General features: G+C 43.6%; 1 protein-coding gene across 3 annotated transcripts in view; it reads right to left on the bottom strand.

Annotated features, from left to right (window-relative positions):
* BUB1 (BUB1 mitotic checkpoint serine/threonine kinase) overlaps window positions 1-15028 on the bottom strand; it is a 403183-nt gene that overhangs the window by 378372 nt on the left and 9783 nt on the right. For all 3 annotated transcript variants that reach the window (XM_029594322.1, XM_029594320.1, XM_029594321.1), the window contains 3 exons: window positions 10290-10349; window positions 10068-10209; window positions 1720-1916 (listed from right to left, as the gene is read on the bottom strand). In XM_029594322.1, coding sequence (XP_029450182.1) covers window positions 1720-1916; window positions 10068-10209; window positions 10290-10348 — 398 coding nt within the window. In that variant the 5' untranslated portion in view covers window position 10349. The remainder of the gene's footprint in view (window positions 1-1719; window positions 1917-10067; window positions 10210-10289; window positions 10350-15028) is intronic.

Raw genomic sequence — 15028 nt, 5'->3', positions numbered from 1 at the left:
TTCTTCAAATCCTCTTCTGTATATTATTATTATTTTATTTTTTTTTAAACTGCTAACCAGATCCAAGATCCCCGAGAGAACTAACTAGCTAGCTAAGCCAAAAAGTCTCCCCAGGGACCCCAGAGGCTGTGGTTGTACCTGCCCCATCTGCTGGAGACAGAGTAAGACTGAGGGGCTGTGGGTGGCACCTTGCTATATGTAGCTGAGCCCGAGAGATCTTGCTCTGTCTCCATGTGCTGGTGCGGAGTCACAACCCAGGTGTCTGGACTGATCCGGGTACGTACAGGGAATCTGAGTTTCCAAATACTGCTGACACAAATTAGAAGGAATGCCAGGTTGAGATTGACAAGCAAAACATAGGGCAATGCACTTAAGGTTCTTCGCTATGTGTGGCATTAGTCTGCCAATATGTTCTAACAGGCATAGTGCATCCAAAAATTAAGGCCTGAAAATAAGGCATACAACATTGTGTCTATTTAAGTGCCCCCCCCCCCCCAGGACACTCATAATACGTGCAAAAAAAGCATGTACGTGCACAAATGGGTGCCCTGGTAGACGCTTCTATGCGCCCAATTAGGCGCACAACAGGTCATATAATCAGACGCACAAGCACGATCCAATGGAAACTTAAGAGGGCAGTCTGCAGTATACAAAAAAAATGTACGAAAACGCTGCAGCAGCCTACCACTTGGCTAACAAGACAAGCCTTGGAGCAAGGCCTAGCTGCAAGGGCTGCTCATCCCACCAGGCAGCTCCCAAGTTACAATGGAGGCAGGAACAATCGTCTGAATACGCACAGAGCACAGAGACGGGGGGGGGGGGGGGGGGGGGAAGAAGGTATCTTTACTCGACTCCCATTCTCTTTATTTTATTTATTTATCGTCGCCCCTTTACCTGAGCTCTGCCTGGCCGAGTTCAAGGTCCGTCTACGGCTGCAGGGGAAAGGACATAAGCCTTCACTGCCATACTTGGCTTCCTGCACTCACTTCCCTTTCAGCTGGTGTTTTTTTTTTTGTTTTTTTGTTTATTTTTTATTTTTACAGCTAAGTCCACGCTAGTTGAAAAACCAGGCAGTCATCAGAGTCCATGGAAATCACCTCAGGAATTCTCAGCTGAGGGAGGGACCATAAGATATCACAGAAGAGTGGGCCAAATTAAATTTCCTTCTTTTTTTCTCCTCAAATTTAAAGCAATCACCAGTAGGGAGTTGCACGTCCACCATCTGCTGGAGACAGAAAATACTGGTGGGCTGATGTCACTACAGGGGTATATACACTAATGTCAGCTTTGCTCCATCTTCATCTGCTGGTAGAGGTGCAAAACCCACTGGTTCTGGAATGTCCATATGCTAAGAAATAAGTCAATATAATTGCTGTCTGGAGTAATAATTTTAAATGCAGTACAGAAATAAAAGATAGTCCAACAGAAATGCATAATTCCCCCAGGAGTAAAGAGTCCTCTAGAATATTATGGAGCACCCGATCTATTTTGCAGGGAGGCTTCACACAACTCCTTCAGTCTCATAGGCCTGCCTCTTTCCCATGTCAGTGTCATTCTGATGGTTTGTAAAAGCCTCTGTCTTTGTGGTACCATACTGTATTTTATTTATTTTTACAAAAGACAAAATGGTAAGGTAGTATATAGCAGAGAAATATGTAACAAAAATGAGTATCACCATGAATTATAGCATCAGTAGAAGAAAAACAAAGCTGCTTTTACCTGTACTGTTGATCCAGTACATCCATTGGCTCCGCATTGTTTTGAATAGCATTCTGAAACACGGCACTGGCATGCTGCACATTTCCTTGGTGTTCTAGTTGCTGAGCCCAGGCTATATACAAAGAAGCTGACTTGATGCCAATTCCTTCACTGCCAAGGTAGTCATAAAACGTAAGAGGTTCAGGGATGAATTCTGCCTACAGAAAGTATACAGGAATACATCAATGCTATAAACAGGTTAATTGCTGTATTCAACCCCCTAAAAAGTCAGATTTGTGTGAATTACAAATGACACTTACAAAGATTGCTCCAGACAGCAGAGTTGCTTACCTGTAACAGGTGATCTCCTAGGACAGCAGGATGTTAGTCCTCACATATGGGCGACATCATGAGCTGGAGACCAGTATGGAAAACTTATGTCAAAGTTTCTAGAAACTTCGGCACACTCAGCATGCCACTATCCATGCATCCATGCAGGGTCCCTCTTCAGTCTCGTAACATAAATTATGAAAAAATAAAACAAACATAGGAGAAACCCAACCCCGCAAGGTGGCGGGAGGGTTTTGTGAGGACTAACATCCTGCTGTCCTAGGAGAACACATGTTACAGGTCAGAAACTCTGCTTTCTCCTAGGACAAGCAGGACGGTAGCCCTCACACATGGGTGAATCCCTAGCTATAGGATGTTCCCGAACACAAACAGAACCAACAGGTACCGAACCAGGTGTCAACGGGCACAACAACTCAGGTGCTGTTGGTAACAGCGAGAAACAGCTTGAACCCCCCCCCCCCCCAAAAAAAAGGGGGGGGCCCTAGGCAATTCTTATGTTCTTACTCCTTCACACCGAAACTGCTATCGTGTCTGCCATCCCTATTCAAACAGTAGTGTGCAGCAAGTGTGGAGGGAACTCCATGATGCTGTCTTACAGATCTCAGACACTGGTACCATTCTCAGGTGGGCCACCAAAGCCCCCATGGTTGACAGAATGAGCCTTGACATGGCCCCCAAGCTGCAGTCCCGTCTGCACATAGCAGGAGGAGATGCAATCTGCCAGCCAGTTAGAGTATGCAAGGCAACCGCAACTCCCAATCTGTTCTTATCAAACGAGATGAAGAGTTGAATGGACTGTCTGTGGCCTGCTGTCTGCTCCAGGTAAAAGGCCAAGGCTCTCTTGCAATCCAAGCTGTGCAGAGTCCGTTCACCCTGGTGTGAACGAGGCCTGGGAAAAAAGGTGGGTAGGATGATTGATTGGTTCAGATGGAAATTCCGATCTAATACAGAATTCAGTATAAAATATGCACTATTCATAAAATATTATATGATGATAATACCGAATGGCTTAACACTAAAATTTGAATACATGTCCCAAAAAGAAACCTGCGATCTGCTAATAAAGGGCTTTTGTCAATTCCATCATTAAAATCAGCGAGGCTCACACAAGTAAGGGACAGTGCAATATCACTAGCAGGCCCAACACTGTGGAACACGATGCCACAAGAATTAAGAGTGATCACAGAGGATAAACGTTTTAAATTCGATCTTAAAACTTGGTTGTGCACACAGGCATTTACATCCGAGAGCAATGATACATAGAAGAGCTTTACAGCTTTTTTAAATTTTACTATGTATGTAGGTTCTTAAGAATGTTTTACTTAAAATCCTGTGCACAACATAAAATACATTAAGACTGATGATTATTTTATGCTACAGATTTCGTTTTTTAGAATTAGTGGTTCTATTTTTTAATATGATTATGATGTAATAGCGTATTTAGATGTTTGGCACTTGTACTAATTTTGTTTGTATTTTATTAATTTATATTTTGTGCCATATGAACCTTTGTGAAGGAATTGATCCAAATGACGGTATATAAACCTTACTAAATAAATAAAATAAAAAAGAAATCCTTCGCCATCTTCGGCAGGAACTTAGGGTGCATATGCAGGAACCACCCTATCATGAAATAACTTCGTGTATGGTGGGTAGATCAAGAACTCCTGAAGTTCACTGAGCCTAATTGCCGAAGTGACTGCAACCAAAAACATGACCTTCCATGTCAGTACTTCAGGTCACAGATGCACAATGGCTTGAAAGGATCCTTCATGAGATGGGCCAACACCACACTGAAGTCCCAGGATACAGCAGATCAACGCAGAAGTTTTAATTGAAGCAGACCTCGCATGAACCACCCACTAAGGGCTGCATAGATATGGGCGAAGCATCCACCCCCTGGTGGTAGGCCCCAATGGCACTCGTGTTCCCTGACAGAGTTGGTCTTCAAGCCAGCACCCAACAGGTGCAGCAGATAGTCAAGTAATTTTGGTGTAGGACAAGAGAACAGAACCAATCCGTGACGCTCACACCACATGGCAAACCTCCTCCACTTCAGGCCATAATGCTTCCTAGTGGAAGGTTCCTGGAAACTAGCAGGACCTGAGATACATCATCTGACAGGTCAAAGGGCTGCAGAATTAGCCTCTCAACATCCAGGCCATTAGGGACAACGCCCTGAGGTTGGGATGGCACATCCTGCGTGACATGATCTAGAGAGTTCCCCAGACCGCTCGAGTCCCTGATAGAGAGATCTTGAAGGACCAGGAACCAAACTTGCCTCGGCCAATGAGGGGCTATGAGGACCATGGTTCCTTTGTCCTGACAGAACTTCAGGAGAGTCTTCATCAACAGTGGAAGCGGAAGATATGCGTATAGAAGGCCCCTGCCCTAATGGAGGCAAAGGTGACTGGTTTGCCGTCCTGATTGTACAGGGGGCAGAAGTGTTTCACCTTGCTATTGCAGGGGGAGGCGCAGAGATCCATGTCTGAGATTTCCCAGAGGCGGAAGATCCGGTCCACCTCCGCCGAATCCAGAGTCCACTCGTAGGATCGGAAGGCCCAACTAAGGCAGTCTGCAACCACATTCTCCATCCCCGCAAGGTATATGGCTCAGAGCAGCATGCCCTGAGACCGAGCCCATTACCAAATCTGAACAGTTTCCTGTCACAGGAGGAACGATCCCATACCTCCCTGTTTGTTGATGTACCACACTGCCACCTGGTTGTCTGTCTGGATCAGGACCACCTTGTTGGACAAGCGATCCCAGAAAGCCCAGAGCGTGTACCGGTTCACCATCCAAGCGAGCTCCTGCAATAAGGAGATCACCTTGTGTGTCAACACGCGGCTCTATTCCAGAGACATGGTTCGAATCAACCAGCCATCTAAATATGGGTGCACCAGGATTCCTTCCTTTTGCAAGGCTGCCACTACTACCACCATAACCTTGGAAAATGTTCTGGGAGCATTGGCTAGACCAAAAGGCAGCAACCAAAACTGATAATAGTGCCCCAACACGACAAAGCGTAGAAAGTGTTGGTTTTCCAATCGGATGGGAATATGAAGGTAAGCCGCTGACAGATCCAAAGAAGTCAGAAATTTCCTTGACTGCACCACCATTATCACAGAGTGTAAGGTTTGCATGCAAAAATGAGTCACCTTCAAGTGACAGTTGACCTTCTTGAGATCCAGGATGGGACAAAAGGCGCCCTCCTTCTTGGGCATAACAAAATTAATGGAATATCGCCCCATACTTTGAGACATAGGCACCGGAACCACAGCCCTCAGTTTGAGGAGCATCTGAAGCATGACCTCCACTGCCTGCTTCCTCTGCAGGGAGTATCAAGGTTTTCCGGCTGTAAAAATGATGCTCTGACCGTCTAAGAGCTGGTGTTTATTCGGTTGAGATCCTGTCCGAAGCGGAATTTGCCGCTAAAGTGTTTGCACCGGCATTCGAGTGGAGTTGTATTCCCTACTGTTTGTCCTGAAGCAGCTCAAAGAGTGAAACTCAGCCTGAGTCGGGCTTTTTATGATGTTTTGTGCTAAATAAAGAACTCCTGGTGTTCACTGATCCTCTTGTCTTGGTCGCAACTGCTATATTGGATCAGTTTCTGGTTTGCTTTTTTGGGCATATCCCAAGGAATACTGCAAAATTCCTGTGCATACCCTTCTTGTATCACCTACAGGACCCACTGATCCAATGTGATCTCGACCCACCTCCAATAAAGAGAGAGAGAGAGAGACAGACAACACCTTATTTCCTGTTCCAGAAGGTGGGTCAGCAAGCTTTCATTGGGAAGCTCGGGAAGGTCCACCACCCGAGCCTGCTCCTCTCTTAAGCTGTCGGGGACAAAAGGACTGAGACCTACCGAATGGCTGAGTCCGCTGAAAGGTCTTCCCTCTGTAGGAATGAAAACGACTGGAACCCGGAGACAACCCCTCAAACCAAAGGGGTGCTGTAACTGCTTCTTATCCTCTGGAAACCAAGCAAATGTAGACTCGCCCCACTTACTGGCCAGTTTCTCCAACTCGCTCCCAAACAAGAGAGTCTTTAAAGCGCATCTTGGTAAGACTGGCTTTGGAGGCTGCGTCAACTTACCAATTTCACAACCAGAGTTGACGCCTGGCCGCTATCACCAAAGCCACTTCTCTGGCCGAGGTCCTGACCAAAGCACAGCCTGCGTCTACTAAAAAGGTGGCAGCAGATTCCAGAACCGCTCTGTAATTCCCTCCAGATTCATCAACCTCCTGAGAGAAAAGCAGACAAGATCTTGCCACTAGGGCACAACAAGAGGCAATCTATAAAGTTGTCATCACCACCGCCTGAAAGGCTTGCTTAAGAATAACCTCAATCCTTCTATCGCATACATCTTTCAAGGCCACTGTTCCCTCTACGGGGATAGTCGTCCACTTAGAGACGGCACATACCAATGCATCCACTTTGGGAAAATGCAAAATGTTCTCTCACAGCCGGATCCAGGGATTACAGGCCTTCCAATGTCAGAGAACCTTTAAAATTTGCCTCTGGGACGTCCCATTCCAGATCAATCAATTCCTTAATGGCATTCATCACAGGGAAAAAACAAAATGGGATTCTTCCTCGGCTCTGACATGGCATCCGAACCAGGGACCCCTAGCTGTTTCAAGGTCTGGGAAATCAGGGCTGGCAGTTCATCTCTATGAAAGAACTGCAACATGATTTGATATGGTTCCAGCCCTGGAGGAATTTCCCCATTTTCCAGGATCAACCTCATCATCAGTGCCATCTGGATTCCTGTTGAGAACACCCTCAGGGAGCCGAGGCGAGCTCAGACTCTTAAGCATAGGACTGGAAGAGGGAGGAGCCATCGGCTGAGGGTCCGACCAGACAGGAATGGGGGAAGCGGAGGACCACACCTGAAGAAAGACTTGTAAGCCTTGAAAAAATTCCACCCAAGAAAAAGCAGCTGGGTCCAGACAAAGCCCAGAAGGAACTGGAGCTGGCCCCACAGAACTGCCCTCGTCAGTGGAGGAGCCAGTCAAGAGAGAACCAAGATCTGGCATCGTCCCAGTCAAGGCCGTGACTCACCCATCAGAATGGGAAGAGCCAAGCTTAGCAAAATCCAACAAGCGCTGACACAACTTAGAAATTAGTTTAGGCTGAGAAGCCCTAATATGACAGGCAACACAAATAGCAAGACACTTAGGCTTCTTGCTTACCTGCGCCATTGCAGCGGTAAACATGCATTGGAATGGCTCATGCTCAGAAGTGGAATGCGCACAAAAAATAAGCACCTAGAATAAAGCATGGGAAGGCGCACTCTCAACTTGTACACCAAGTTAAGCATGGGAACAGTGAAAAATTGTGCGCGTAAAATGCACCCCCAAAAACTGAGTGCACGTGTGCACAGAGCTGACATACTACGTACACCAATGGCAGCAGAACATGCACAAGAGCACACAAAAACAGCCTATCACGCGGCAAGCAAGAAAAAAGCCTAAGTGCGGGGCCTAGCCCACAGGGGACTGCTCAACCCGCCAGGCTGCCTAGTTCTCCCAACCCCAAAGGGATTGGGAACGAACGTTGGTACAGCACTCAGAGCACGGAACCCGAAGGGAAGTTCTGAAACCCCTCTGTCTCTGATTCAAGGAAAATCTCTTTTTTTTTTTAAACCTTACCTGAGCTCAGCACAAACTGGCTGAGTACAGAGACTGTCTCTGGCTGCGGGGGGGGGGAAAGAGAGGACATCTGCCGTCTCCGCCACACTCTGCCTCCTGCACCCACTGTCTTTCAGCTGAACTAGCAGCTAAATCCACCCCGGGAAACCCAGCTACCGAACCAAGGCACACCTCTGAGGGAGCACGGAAATCACCTCAGGAATTCTCAACTGGGGGAGGGACCTTTAGCTATCACCACAAGAGAGTAGGGATCAAACCTTTCTTCAATTTAAAAGTAGAATTTCTTCTTCCAAAAGGTACAGTGATCCCCATAGGGAAAGCATATCCACATCTGCTGGAGACACAGAAATACTGAAGGGCTGAGGTCACTGCAGGGGTGTAACTAGAGTGATGTCCGCTTTTAAACCTGACTCCATGTCCATCTGCTGGTAGGGGAGCATAAACCCATTGGTCCCGAGTCCATCTGACTACACACTAGGAAAGCAGAGTCTAAAGTTCACTTGTTCTTTATACTGAAGTGATGGATATAAGAAACCTCTTTACAAGTGAGAAACTTCAAATCCAACTACTTGAGAGGTTCAAAGGGAAGCTTCATGAACTGAGATAAAACTACAAGGATCCAAGGCACTGGACGTTTACTGATCAGAAGCATGGAACGATACAGTTCTTTCATGAACTTTGATACCAAACGCTGGGGAGAAATTAGTACACATTCCACTTGCTGATGAAATGCCACCATGGCACCAAGGTGACCGAAAATGCTAAAAACGCCTTGGTGTATTTAAATAGAGCACACAGATAAAATTGTCTCCAAGGTGCCTATAATCATCTCATAATAAGCAGGTTACGGATACATTTAAAAACAGAAACACAAATAAACCTGCAGCAACTTCCACAGGCCTTGCCCAGTTTACAGACAAGTGATGGCTGCTGTCCACAGAAGAAATGTTAAGAAGCTGGTGCAGAGGGAAGGAAAAATAAGTTAATAGAAGGGCTGCATGAAAGCACAACAAATGAGAATAAAAAGTGCCTGGAGAGGTAAGGGGAAAGAAAAATGAAAGCAAAAAAAAAAAATTACGTGAGCCAAATGGCAAAAACTAAAAAAACTATTGGGTGGGAGAGGGAAGAGTGAGGAAGGTGAGAGGGAACCAAATATGAGACAGGGTAGAGAAAGTAACCCAAGCCACGCCGCACTGCACAATAATTCCCCCTCTCCTCACCAAGATCTCAATCCTCACATATACACCTCATCCTTCACACAAATGCAAATTAATTTCTAAATAAAGCAATTAAGATTTAACAGAAGTTTTATTAAATTGAATTGCAAAGTATTCCTAGAAGTCCTATTCGCACTGTGAAAACACTGATTACAAAAAAAAACCCCTAACAATTCAGTACCCTCTAAATGGACTCCTGCTCTCTTCACCTTCCTAACTCCTGGCAGCCACCAGGAGGGAGGCAGCTGGTATGGGTGAAGCTCCAGATTGTCCTACTAAAGGGTGCATTCACCAGCTGCTGGTGTAGGCCTCGAAGGTTCGCCTACGAGGCTGCGTCAACTACTCTGCAGCACAAAGGGCTCACTTTCACGCTGCTTTTTACACTAAAAACACCTAACTAGCAGGGAAATGAAGACCTAAATTTACAGTTTATAAAAATCTAGAATCGGACGTTCTTACTATAACTAATATTAACTAATGCTACTATAACTAGTATTAAATAAAAAAAACAAACCTCAAAATATGGTTATTCAAAGATGCCTACCCCTAACCATGCGCACCTCAATCCCCTCTGGATTATCTCTACATAACCTCACCTACCCTCCCTATATGTTTCCCATCAGTCTCTTTACACATAATTTTTTGAACACTCTAGTTACCTCTTTCACCTGCCTCATGCCACTTCAGACATTGACACATAATCTGTAAATAGTTCTCTACTGTTATATTCTGCCGTTGTAAGCTGTTTTAGTTTTTATGATATTCTACGTATGCATCTATCCCTGTCTCTTTATGCATTTCACGTCAACTTCTCCCGGTTTTGCTGATCCTTAATTTTTGTAACTGATTTCTCTTTCTTTTTCTCCCTGTTTGCAATGTAAATCGGCATGTCACTGACGAATGTCGGTAAAGAAAATCCTTTAAATAAATAAATAATGTGATTCAGTGATTCTTTCACTAACATGGCTACTCCTAGAGATTCTGTGGAATTCAAGGGCTACTGCTAGAATAACTTCAAAACTAATGATTAAAACAAAATGTTTAACTCCTTCAGTGCATCACCACTGTTTATATGTTCTTTCAAAATACTATACTAACTATACAGACGGTACTACTGATGTTTAATGAAATTAAGTCTACTTACAAATTTTATGCAGAACTGGATGAATCGTTCATCATTATGGTATCTCTTGTCAGATAAAAAATTTTTTACAAGACGTTCCAGCAAATAGGATATGTTCTGCTTTTCTTGAGGAGGAAGAGTTTCTTCTGTCCATTGCACATACCTGGAATATGAAGTCTGAGAATCAAGTATTATTGTCATTCTGTGTCTGAATTATCAGAACAATTAAATCTCTTCTCTTACCTATCCCAGAGATTGAGAGGATCATCTCCACTATAGTTCTGTATATGGGCTTCAAACATTCTACAAAATAAAATCATAACACTAAAGTTTAATATTTGCATATTTGAAAGTTTGAATAAAACAGTCACAAGACATGATTTGTTGTGCACTCATAAGAAGTTGCTATACTGGGCATCCTGTTTCCAACAGTGGCCAATCCAGGCTACAAGTACCTGGCAAGTACCTAAACACTAATTAGATCCCATGCTACTGATGCCAGTAATAGCAGAGGCCATTCCCTAAGTCAACTTGATTAATAGCAGTTAATGGAATTCTCCTCCAATAACTTATCCACACCATTTTTAAACTCAGCTACATAACTGCACTAACCACATCCTCTGGCAACAAATTCCAGAGCTTAATTATGCAATGAGTGAAATAGAATTTTCTCCAATTTGTTTTAAAAGGACCCACTAGTACTAATTTTTTAATTACTCTCCCAAATGGTTACTAAGACCAATGGTCTCAGGATTCAAAGCTACAACCATAAGGCCCAGAAGTAGCAATTTTACCACCATGCTAGACTACCACCAAACTAGACTACTGTAATGCACTACTACTGGGCCTCCCATCCACCTCCCTCAGGCCACTACAACTCCTCCAAAATGCAGCAGCAAGATCACTCTCAAACACCAAAAAAATCTGATCACATCACACCAATCCTAAAAAACCTGCATTGGCTGCCCATCCCACACAGGATACAATACAAAGTGCTAACCTTCATACACAAAGCACTATACACCGAAAAATTCGACTAGCCAAACCCGGCCATACACTTCCAAACCACCCAGAGAGCACTCCGCTCAACCAACACCGGACTCATCCCAACTCCATCACCTAAGCAGCCCACCTAACTTCAACAAGGAACTGAACCCTAACCATAGCAGGTCCAACACTCTGGAACTGCTTACCACCCCAACTCAGACTCAACCCCACAACCCAATCATTTAAAAAGGACCTAAAAACATGGCTCTTCAAAAAAGCATATCCAAACAACCACCCCCCACCCAACTCCCAACACACAAAGCTGAATCCCCCACCTCTGCCCACCACATCCCACAACACCCCCCACAGAACCACGTCAGCTCCAACAATTCAAACCTTCTAATTATACCGCATACATAGTTCCATCCACCTCGTACATTTCACAGAACCACTCTCCACAGACAACCACAAAGATGCTATCCTAAAGGACATAAAAGGCACTGTAAAAAATTACTAATCTCAATAAAAAGCTACTAACTAATCTCAATGTAAGAAGTTACTAACTTCATTGTAAAAAGTCACTAATATCAATGTAAAAAGCTACCTAGCTTACTGTACTATTTATAACAATGTTGCAAATCGCAATAAGTTCATGAAGCTCCAATGCAAAATAGGAAGTCTACATCGATAGAAAAAGCTACTGTCTCAATGCAAGAAGTCACTAACTTCATTGTAAAAAGTCACTATTCTCAATTGTAAAAAACCACTAATACCAATGTAATAAGCTACCTAACTCATTGTGCAATATATATTTTTTTTTTAATATACCGACATTCAATCTGAGATATCACATCAGTTTACATGCAGGTACTGTAGGTATTTCCCTATCCCCAGAGGGCAAATAAGCGCAATAAGCTCGCAAAGTTCCAATGTAAAATAGAAGTCCACATCGATAGACCCCACTATCTCCATGTAAACCGGTGTGATATGTTCAATGAACATCGGTATAGAAAAACAAAAATAAACAAACCATGCTAATGCCTGAGGAATGTTCCAGATATCTCCAAATCATCTGGGAATGCTGCAAGAACAGCATTCACCGCAACCCTCTCCCTTTTCCCGCTTAAGGGAGGGGAATCATGGTCATTGCTTAAGGATGACATGGCCAAATTTAAGCTTATGACTGCAGAGTTCAGGGAATGTCCCCCGGCCTAGGATGGTAACTACAATGAACAAATTAAATGTCAGTGTCCCTGTCCAGATTCCCTGGGCACTCCACTATTCATTTCTCTACATTGGGAAAACAGACATTTAGACATACTCTCTTTGGTGAAAAGCCAGGAAACAGTTACTAAGCTATCCCATGACTTTATAATGAATTTCCTTTAGCTACATGTTTATTTACACCTTAAAATAATTCTACTGGGAAAATTGCCTCCAAGAGATCAACCTCCTCCTCTCTAGCCTAAACCTTACACTCAATCCAGCCAAGACTGAAATCCTCATCTCATCTCACCGGATGACAGCAATACACCTCAAAAGTCACTCAAAAATAACTTTGTCACTCAAGCTAGAGACTTGGGAGTATTAATCGACAACCATCTGAATCTAAAAACATTCCATCAACATAACCAAGAACGGCTTCCATAAACTGCAAATACTAAAAAGAATTAAACCTCTTCTTCACTTTCAAGACTTCAGAACGGTCCTCCAAGCTGTCCTATTCTCCAAGATAGACTACTGCAATTCCATTTTGCTAGGTCTACCCACCTCATCAACCAAACTGCTTCAGATGCTTCAAAATGCGGCGGCCAGAATACTGACAAACTCGGGCAGAAGAGAACACATCTCCCCCATCCTAAAAAATCTTCACTGGCTTCCTATACGTTTCAGAATTCTACACCAGTCCCTCACAATTATCCACAAAACCATCCACAATCAAGCACCTCTTAACCTTCAAATCCCACTCAGACTACACACCTCATCCAGACCTATCAGAGAAGCCTACAGAGGATCCCTATACGCCCCTCCAACCAAAGTGACTCACCACATAACCACAAGAGAACGGGCCTTCTCTACAGCGGGTCCAACCATTTGGAATACTATTCCCCCTGAACTCAGACAAGAACCCTGCCTACTAACTTTTAGAAAAAGGCTTAAGACTTGGTTATTTAAACAAGCCTTTACATAAATTCACTGATTCCCATAGCTAAGGCCTCCGATTCACTCCAAATAACTGGCATTATTTTCGAGTTACCTATGCTCTATCTTCTTCTTCCCCCAGTTTTTCACCCCTGTTTTATTGTAACATTTATTCTTTACTATGTTAATGTTTTAAGGTTATTGTACCCCAGTTTTCTGTAAACTGACATGATATGACACTGTCATGAATGCCGGTATAAAAAAGCATCAAATTAGTAAGGCATTACATCCTAGTGCTATCACGACATAAGACGCTGTAAATGACGCTGGTTTACAATACATAAAAGGCATACATAGCACACAGTAAGGATGACACCCAACTTAGCTGATGAACCATTATTCAAAATATAAAAAAAGACAATAAAATGATTTTTTAGCAATGGTATCATTAATGCATTCCATTTTTCAGACCTGATGAAGGGAGCTCCTGAAAGACTTAAGGAATAAGAACATAAGAACATAAGAAAATGCCATACTGGGTCAGACCAAGGGTCCATCAAGCCCAGCATCCTGTTTCCAACAGTGGCCAATCCAGGCCATAAGAACCTGGCAAGTACCCAAAAACTAAGCCTATTCCATGAAACCATTGCTAATGGCAGTGGCTATTCTCTAAGTGAACTTAATAGCAGGTAATGGACTTCTCCTCCAAGAACTTATCCAATCTTTTTTTAAACACAGCTATACTAACTGCACGAACCACATTCTCTGGCAACAAATTCCAGAGTTTAATTGTGCGTTGAGTAAAAAAGAACTTTCTCCAATTAGTTTTAAATGTGCCCCATGCTAACTTCATGGAGTGCCCCCTAGTCTTTCTACTATCCGAAAGAGTAAATAACCAATTCACATCTACCCGTTCTAGACCTCTCATGATTTTAAACACCTCTATCATATCCCCCCTCAGTCGTCTCTTCTCAAAGCTGAAAAGTCCTAACCTCTTTAGTCTTTCCTCATAGGGGAGTTGTTCCATTCCCCTTATCATTTTGGTAGCCCTTCTCTGTACCTTCTCCATCGCAATTATATCTTTTTTGAGATGCGGCGACCAGAATTGTACACAGTATTCAAGGTGTGGTCTCACCATGGAGCGCTACAGAGGCATTATGACATTTTCCGTTTTATTCATCATTCCTTTTCTAATAATTCCCAACATTCTGTTTGCTTTTTTGACTGCCGCAGCACACTGCACCGACGATTTCAATGTGTTATCCACTATGACACCTAGATCTCTTTCTTGCGTTGTAGCACCTAATATGGAACCCAACATTGTGTAATTATAGCATGGGTTATTTTTCCCTATATGCATCACCTTGCACTTATCCACATTAAATTTCATCTGCCATTTGGATGCCCAATTTTCCAGTCTCACAAGGTCTTCCTGCAATTTATCACAATCTGCTTGTGATTTAACTACTCTGAACAGATTTGTGAGGCAAGACTTGCCCTGGGTAAAGCCATGCTGACTTTGTTCCATTAAACCATGTCTTTCTATATGTTCTGTGATTTTGATGTTTAGAACACTTTCCACTATTTTCCTGGCACTGAAGTCAGGCTAACCGGTCTGTAGTTTCCCGGATCACCCCTGGAGCCCTTTTTAAATATTGGGGTTACATTTGCTATCCTCCAGTCTTCAGGTACAATGGATGATTTTAATGATAAGTTACAAATTTTTACTAATAGGTCTGAAATTTCATTTTTTAGTTCCTTCAGAACTCTGGGGTGTATACCATCCGGTCCAGGTGATTTACCATCCGGTCCAGGCGACCAATAGCAGCGGTCGGTCCCAATGACATAGTGAG

The sequence above is a fragment of the Rhinatrema bivittatum genome, chromosome 3, assembly GCF_901001135.1.
Source record: "Rhinatrema bivittatum chromosome 3, aRhiBiv1.1, whole genome shotgun sequence".
NCBI lineage: Eukaryota > Metazoa > Chordata > Amphibia > Gymnophiona > Rhinatrematidae > Rhinatrema > Rhinatrema bivittatum.
Note: the sequence above shows the minus strand (reverse complement) of the source record. Positions and strands in the feature narration are given on the sequence as shown.